The sequence below is a fragment of the Cucurbita pepo genome, chromosome LG01 (assembly GCF_002806865.2).
Source record: "Cucurbita pepo subsp. pepo cultivar mu-cu-16 chromosome LG01, ASM280686v2, whole genome shotgun sequence".
Classification (NCBI taxonomy): Eukaryota; Viridiplantae; Streptophyta; class Magnoliopsida; order Cucurbitales; family Cucurbitaceae; genus Cucurbita; species Cucurbita pepo.
In genome coordinates this window covers 2,248,650-2,256,413 of record NC_036638.1, presented here as the reverse complement: position 1 = coordinate 2,256,413, position 7,764 = coordinate 2,248,650, and the positions used below count along the sequence as shown (strand labels likewise).

At 36.4% G+C, this 7,764-nt stretch overlaps 1 protein-coding gene across 3 annotated transcripts in view; it reads right to left on the bottom strand.

Moving 5' to 3' along the window:
• The window catches only part of LOC111797953 (pre-mRNA-processing protein 40A-like), a 14,639-nt gene extending 7,590 nt beyond the window's left edge, over positions 1-7,049 (bottom strand). Inside the window, exons 1-7 of one of the 3 annotated variants that reach the window (XM_023680887.1) lie at positions 6,780-7,049; positions 4,490-4,560; positions 4,294-4,362; positions 3,867-4,211; positions 3,470-3,628; positions 3,295-3,371; positions 2,834-2,903 (exon numbers count right to left, since the gene is read on the bottom strand). In XM_023680887.1, coding sequence (XP_023536655.1) covers positions 2,834-2,903; positions 3,295-3,371; positions 3,470-3,628; positions 3,867-4,211; positions 4,294-4,362; positions 4,490-4,522 — 753 coding nt within the window. In that variant the 5' untranslated portion in view covers positions 4,523-4,560; positions 6,780-7,049. The remainder of the gene's footprint in view (positions 1-2,833; positions 2,904-3,294; positions 3,372-3,469; positions 3,629-3,866; positions 4,212-4,293; positions 4,363-4,489; positions 4,561-6,779) is intronic. The other 2 variants (XM_023680885.1, XM_023680895.1) reach the window with 2 other exon arrangements.
• Between the last annotated feature and the right edge of the window lie 715 nt (positions 7,050-7,764).

The window sequence follows — 7,764 nt, the reverse complement described above, 5'->3', positions numbered from 1 at the left end:
GAGGGAGAGGGGGGGGGGGGGTGCTTTTGACCTTTCCATGGAACTCTTACACATAATACACCAACTTGGAAAGCACAAAACCATAGGATATATCTATACTCTATCTACGTGAGTAACGGCACCTAAAGCCAAGGACCAAAGAGAAAACATGGGAGTTGTCTGATTCCTAAGACTAAACATTGAGATAAAATCATCCAAAAAGAAGGAAGAAGCTGAAAGCAGGAAGATAAGGTATTTCCGACTGTAGGAACCTGATTTTTTTTTTTTTTTTTTCAATTTTGATATCTTTTGGTAGTGGTAAAAGGCATTTCCCGTTTAGCTCTTGGTCATAGGTCTCCTCCTTTCCACCTCAAGGTTGTTTCACTCTCTTTTTTCAATATATTTTCCCTCTGTTTCTTATTTTAAAAAACAATAAAAAAGGTGATATGTGAAACTAAAAATACCACTTCAATAATCTTTGGCTTTAAGAGAAATAATATTTAGGGTTTAGAGAAGGTTACTCTTCAATAATATTTAATGTTTAGGGTTTTGGCTATAGGTTTAACGACTCCCTTAGGGACCCAATTACTAAGAATTTTTGTGGTTAATTTTATCTCTCATTCTTCGGAACTAGAGTTCTTTTTCGTAAATGTGTATTGTGCTAGCTTCATCTCTATAGGAAAGTTGGTTTTCTTTCATTTGAAAAAATAAAATAACTAATATATCTAGAGAGGGGTAAGTTCAGAAAAGCAGGCTTATTGGGTGAATGAGAGAGATTCGTTAAAAGTTCAAGTCACTATATCTTTGTTGGACCCGAATATTAACCACATCATGCTTTCCTCAGTTCTACTCTCCAAGTACCAATTTTGCTGATCCTTGTTCTACCAACCAGTCTACATATATACTGAACAAATCAATACCAACAATAAATTTCTGAACTTCTATGCCATATGAACATGTTAACATGGATTGTAATGAGGTCGTCCAATTTTCATCGCCATTTGAGCAAAGTAAAGATGTAGTGACCTTAGTAACACATCAATTTGCCCGGTCTTTGAGCACCTATGATTGGGGTCCGTGTCCTTTTAGGCTTGAGAGCATATGACTTAAACACCGCTCTTTTCAAGGAGTCTATCTCAATGGTGGTCCAAAAATGTGGATGGAAGATGGGATGTTTTAAATTTCATGAGAAAACAGATTCCCTTAGGTTTGTGTGGAAGCGGTGAAATAAGAATGCAGAGGCTTGAAACTTGTATAATGCACCAACTTTATATCAGGCAGAGTTATAGGTTCTACCTCAGAAGAAGGGTATCTGGAGGCAGATGCTGAAGTGAATGGGTTCAGAAAGGTAATTAGAATTCAATACACTTACACACGTTAGCAAAACCAGTTCGGGCTAACATATTTAAGGATTTTCGTAATTGTCAGTTAGGTAACATTCTTTTGGATTGGATGCTGTTTCTATAGTTTGTTAAGCTCCTGCTGGGAAGTTTTTTGGACGCTCGAGTACATTTCTTTTCATTTTTCTCAATAAAAGTTTGGTTTCTTGTCATTGATGATAATTGCAGAACATTCTGCAACAAATTCATTAGTCGACAAAGCCTCTACTTAAACCATTCTGGAATGAAAAAACGTGGCAGTTCAGGCATCAAATCTATCGTTCAACCCTAATAACCATCATATCATACTGACAGTTAGACCCATTACAACCAGAATTTTGATAACTACCAACTGTACGGAAAGGATTGTCAAATGCTCCTCTGGAACATAAAAGAAAATTGGAACAAATCAAAAACCATGCAAGGGAAAAATCAACATTTTACGGGATTATATCAAGGGCCAAACGGACCAATTCATAACAAAAAAGACATTCGATTCCTACTTAGACCGCTTATATTCCATTTCGCATCAAAATAGAACTAGACACCAGTAACAGAGTTTGAAATCTGACAAATAACTCATTGATTTGAAAGGAAAAAAAAAAATGTAAGTCCAACTGAAACAAAGATGGGTTCAGCATCAGCAAATGCCAAAGTCATTTGAATATCCTTGTGGAGTTATAATAATTATATATATACATATCCTACAAATGTAAACATAATAACCATAACAATGTTGAAGAAACATTCAACAGGATAAATGGACAAGGCTAATTATACTACAGATCAAAGAAATAACACAAATAACAGAAATTTACTGACATTCAAGAAAGATAGGGAGAGCAAGCAGCAAAGACTGACAGCTTATCCTACCTCTCAACAGAGTAGCACAGCATGTACCTGTAAGCATCTTTAAAGCTACCGAAGTTACACAACTCATTTACAGAAAGCAGCACGGAAAATAAGTAGCAAAAGATATTATACTTCAACAAAGAAAGGTTACAACATATGACAGATACCAGTATATCTCAAGACACCACTCTTAGACAACTAATTAACAATCCTATTCAAATTTCTAACAATGAGAAAGAAGACAGGGAATTTCATCGAGATCATTTCTTAATAACAAACTGAATTTCTTAGATGACAGCTTTTATGCTCCTCGCATGCAAAAGAAAATAGGTAAAACCATTTTAACTAGGAATTAAGGAACAAAAAAACAAGATTCTGTCAGTTAATGCAAGGCACGTGCCAATCAAAAATCAAGATAGGAAAGAAAGAAAAAAGGTAAAAGAACACAGGAATAAATTCCAATTAACTAGTACCATCATTGCAAATGGAATAACATGCCTGGAGTAAGAACGTCATGTCTTTAGAAGAAATCTTATCGAGTGTAAGAAAATGCAAACCCAGTAATTAAAAGCTACAAGCATTGAGGAACTATGAAAGATAGCAAAGTCTGTCGTTTAACTCACCTCTACTGGAGTCATCAATTCAAAAGGCTTTTCCCAGCTAGATATTTTGGTCCTCTTGTTGTAATAATATCTAAAAAAATGAAAAACAGAAGTTGGCATTATAAAAATGAAAAACCGGTAAATAGTAACAAACGATTGTCATTGATCATCTTGTGCAAAAACTTCAAAGAGAAGCTAGCGAGCCACTGGGATCACAATATTACAAAAATCAAGTTTGAGCATGATATTAGAAAAATGAGAAGTGCCATTAAATAATGAAAAGTTGGGCATGATATTAGAAAAATGAGAAGCGACTTCACACCCAGGTTATTTATTACACTGTAAACGCTCGATCCAAAATTCTTGGCAATTGCATGAGGGGTCTTTATAGTGTAATAAATAACCTGGGCGTGAAGTCCAAGAAATATAAGAGTACAAGTAACCAGAATAGAACATAAGGATATGTTTCAACTGGGGAATACCTTCTACCGTCAGCAGATGTATGCTCTCTCCATTCTGATGAGGCTGCACCAGAGGGCATCGTTTGAACATTGGCTGCCTGAAATTAACGAAAAGGCAAATGCAAGGTAAATTTACTGAGCCAGTGAAAGACAATAATAGGAGAGTAGATTAAAGAGAATAAAAAATGGTACATACTGAAGCTATAGAAGAGGTAGCATAAGGCTGTTCTCTTGCGTGATTCAGAGGTGTGACTGAAACCGAACTGCCCAGCTGACCTCCAGAAGATACAATTGGTGCTTGTGAATGGGGTGGAGGATGAATGGTAGAGGTATTGTAATTTTGAGGTGGTCCATACTGCACAGAAAAAAATTCCAAGTGAATTAAAGGATGTAAAAGCAGATATCAATGGATATATTGTTGCAGATTTAAGAAAATTATTGAAAATGTCAATGTTCCATAAAGAGTTGGAGAATTTTTTTGGAATTCAAAACAATTGAATCTTATAGCCAAATATTCATTTTATCGTTAAGCACATCTTTTCTGTGTACTACAAAGAACAAATAAAAGTTTTCCAGTAATTGATGAAACTTACATTGTATGGTGCTGATAAAGGTGTTCCAGAGCCACCTGGACCAGGCACGCCAATAGCAGCAGGTTGAGTGAGAGGCTGTGCTTGTTGCAATTCAGGTGTAAAATTCCTATTTGGCTGAGCAATTGGCAGTGGAATTGTTTGTGGTGGTAATGACCCATGAACTGGCTCGCAGGGTCTTGGAGGTAGGTGAGCCACTGGCTGAGAAAATTGGGGTTGTTGGGCTAGAGGAGGAGGGGGCATTCCAACATTCATCATGGGAACACCTTGGCCAAGGGGCTGAAAATGGGAAGAAGGCAAGGGAACAAACTGCTGCGAGTGAGGTGCTGGGACTGCTGGTCGAAACTGCTGAAATAAATAATTGAGTTACATCAATTCCTTGAGATTGACCCAAGATATAAAATCCTCATTAGCCATAAGTGCTTATTACCTGATTAGTCATTTGGGGAACAAAGGCTCTAGCTTGATCCATAGGACCAACAACAGGCGGCCGAATGGGCTTCAGAAGTATAAAACATGCAATTAGAAAATAGAATTTGAAACAAAATGCAAAATATCCAGTTCCAAAATTGATAGAATAAAAAGAAACTATATTACAAAGCGAACATAGATTTCGAGGTATTTACCTGTAAACCTGAATATTGAGGATTATTGGCCATTCTCTGACTGAGATGAAAAGTCTAGAATAACTGCAAAACTAAAAATAAGTTTTTTCCATGGATAAGGAATTGTTTTCATTAAGAGGAATAAAGAAGATTACAAAAACAAAACTAAGCCAAACAAAAACACGGACCAGGGAAAACAACGGAGTCTCTAAAAAAATTTAAAAGAAGCTCCAACTATTAAGAATCATAAACAGTCTAATATTATTAAAAAAAAATTCAGGATGAAAAAACAAGATCAAGGCAGAAAGTCTATCAATCTCAAAGATCCTTATCAATATCCCTCAACCTGGAAAATCCTCCCAAATTCATCTTAAGACGGCCAAGAACCACGCCTATCACAGGAACATAACCTTTTTAATAAAAAGCAGGTTAATGTACCAACTTCTTACATCATAGCATGACATTCTCTTGTGAACAAAAGGCTCCTTAAAAACCTACGAAAATCTCCACCATATCTTTACGAAAATATTGTCAAAAAATATGTTTAAGATTCTCGTATCTTTGTTGATTAGTAGAAAGTAGTACTTTACAGCCTAATATCCGAAGTAAATACAAAAAAACAACCAAATGTATTTCCAAAGTAGGCTTAGAAATTCATACCAATTACAATCAATTAGAGAGGACTATAGTTTCTAAACCCACTTTATAAAGAGAACCATGGAGGAAAAAAAAAATAGATAACTCAAATACTTCCCTCCAACCGTTTGCAAGCCCATTCAATATTTTGCTGTTCCTTCCCACCAAAAACACCAAAGAATGATTCACCGCACAATTAAGCTTTTTTGCTTTCCTCTTGAGCAGGTGAACTCAAAGTGTATGAAACACTACACAGTTTCATCCGATGTATATCAAAAGTTGCAGGACATACCAAAGATTTGTAGAAGAGGACGCCTTTGCAACTTACTGTAAAGATAATGAGAATACAGATTATCCAAACCTTCACCTCCTAAGCAAATTTCCTCAGTAAAATTGGAAGCGAAACATCTTCCAACCGAAGTTTTATGTAAGAACAGGGTATTGACAGTAAAGAAGCCTGAAGGATAAAGAACCCAAGTCCTCTCATCACAATCTCTCCAAGCTGAATCTTTCCCAGCAGCTTCAAAAGATCAATAAACTCTCAAGGAGACACACTAANTTTTTTTTTTTTTTTTTTTTTTTTTTTTTTTTGGTACTATAAACAATTTTTCCTGCACTCTACACACATTCTTGTTTTATTTTGGTACAAAGTTTCAAATTTCACCAAAATAAATAAAAATTACACTAATTACTTCCTACGTGTAATGAACTACCTAGTCCAAGTATGACAAAAATTTAGTCACGTTAGCTCTTACTCACCCTACGCCACTCGTCCTATTCCCTTACCAGAAAACAACAAAAATTCATGTTTCTTTGCAGGTTTTTCTTTTCAATTGCAGTATTGAGAACTTGCTTCTTATGTTATGCTCGTGGCTCACCCGACCAATCTCCAACGAGACTTTGCCAACCCTATAACTCCTGGAAGCTTTGCCAACCCAACTAACTCTCAGAACCTTTGCCCATCTCGAGGCTAGATTTAAGAGAAAAAATGATCTGGCTTGCTTTTTAAGAGAGACGAAGCTTTCACTGATAAAGATGAGTGAATGAACGTAAAAGAAAAACAGGCCCAACCAAAGGATTCATCACAAGGCACGAGCTAGCCAATCAAAGAGGGATCTAATCCAAAAGAATAAAACTTCACGGATAATTGCACAAAACCTAAGAGACTAAAACCTTTGAGCCATTGGATCTAGCAAAAGACTAACCCTCTTCCAAATACCACTCAACCATACATGACAATGTGGCTTAACGTTATGAAGTTTCCAGTTAGGGAAGAACCCATGACCCTGGAATGCAACATCCAAGAGGCATACCTAAGTACACCTTCCATACCAGCACCAAAGCACCCTTGACTATTTCCTTTTAAAATCACGAAACCCACAAATTCCAAGAAAAAAAAAATCTGGCTCCTATATAAACAGTTACACTACCAATTACACTTGTTTTCCCAACTGCACGCCCAGGGCTGGAAAAAACTAAGAATCACGAAAACAGAAATCAAGTAACCCAGACGAAAAAAAAAAAAAAACAAAGTACAAATCATGCCCTAATGTTACTCCTCAATCCATCGAACAGTAATGCAGCCAAACCACGAAGAGACGAGGATGTAAACTCGGCTATAGAAGTGAAGAATCAATTGAAAAACATGGATTTAACAAGCAAAGACAAAAATTACCCAGTCGATTGAGAGCAGCAATGAGGAGTGATGTGTCGCGATGAATGAAAATTGAAGAACGCGGGCGAAGTAATGGGAACGGAAAACCTCCGGGCAAGGAATTTGGTGGCACAGGCGGAGCTGAATGAGAGTCGAGTTTCCTGAAATGAAGTGCTCGCGGCAGCTGCCCAGCTGCTGGGCTGCTATGGAAATTGGAAGCTGGAGGCGCCCTGTTGAAAACCTTTATTCTATTTTTAGGAAGGGGGGTTTCCGGTGGGGCTCGGGAATGGAACCCCGAGAAACCTACGTATATTTCTCTTCCATTTTTTCAATATAAAAATACACGTGTCAGTTTTTTTTTCTTTTTTCTTTTTTCGTTTTTTTTTTAAGGTAAAAATAGCTTAATTTAGATCAAAATCAAAATATAAAAGGTTGAAATATTTACCAACAAAAAATGATATCATATATATATATCCGTACACTTAGGGTTAAGTTTTAATTATACTTGGTATATTAGTTAATTTATTGCTTCAAACTTTAATAGTTAAAATTATTTAAATTTGTCTTCTTACCATACAAATTTAACACGGTGACGAACTATACTTTAAGAATGGAATCACGAGAAACAAAATGACATCATTTAGGTGAAATAATATTGTTATTTATGCCCAAATGTTGACGTGTTTGAGAGGATTTAATAATTTCGAAAATGGTGGACGATATTGTCTGCACTCATTGCTAGTAGATATTATTCGCTTTGGTCCGTTACACATCGTCATCAAACTCACTGTTTTTAAAATCGTGTCTACTAGGATAGTGTTCCTCTCTCCCGCTGGTGCGAGATCTCACAGTCCACCTCCCTTGGAGGGCCAGCACCTTGTTGGCACATCGATCGAAAATTTGGCTTTGATACAATTTGTAACCATCTAGAATTCATCGCCAGTATATATTTTTCACTTTGACCCGTTACATATCGCTGTCAACCTCATGATTTAAAAAAACGTGC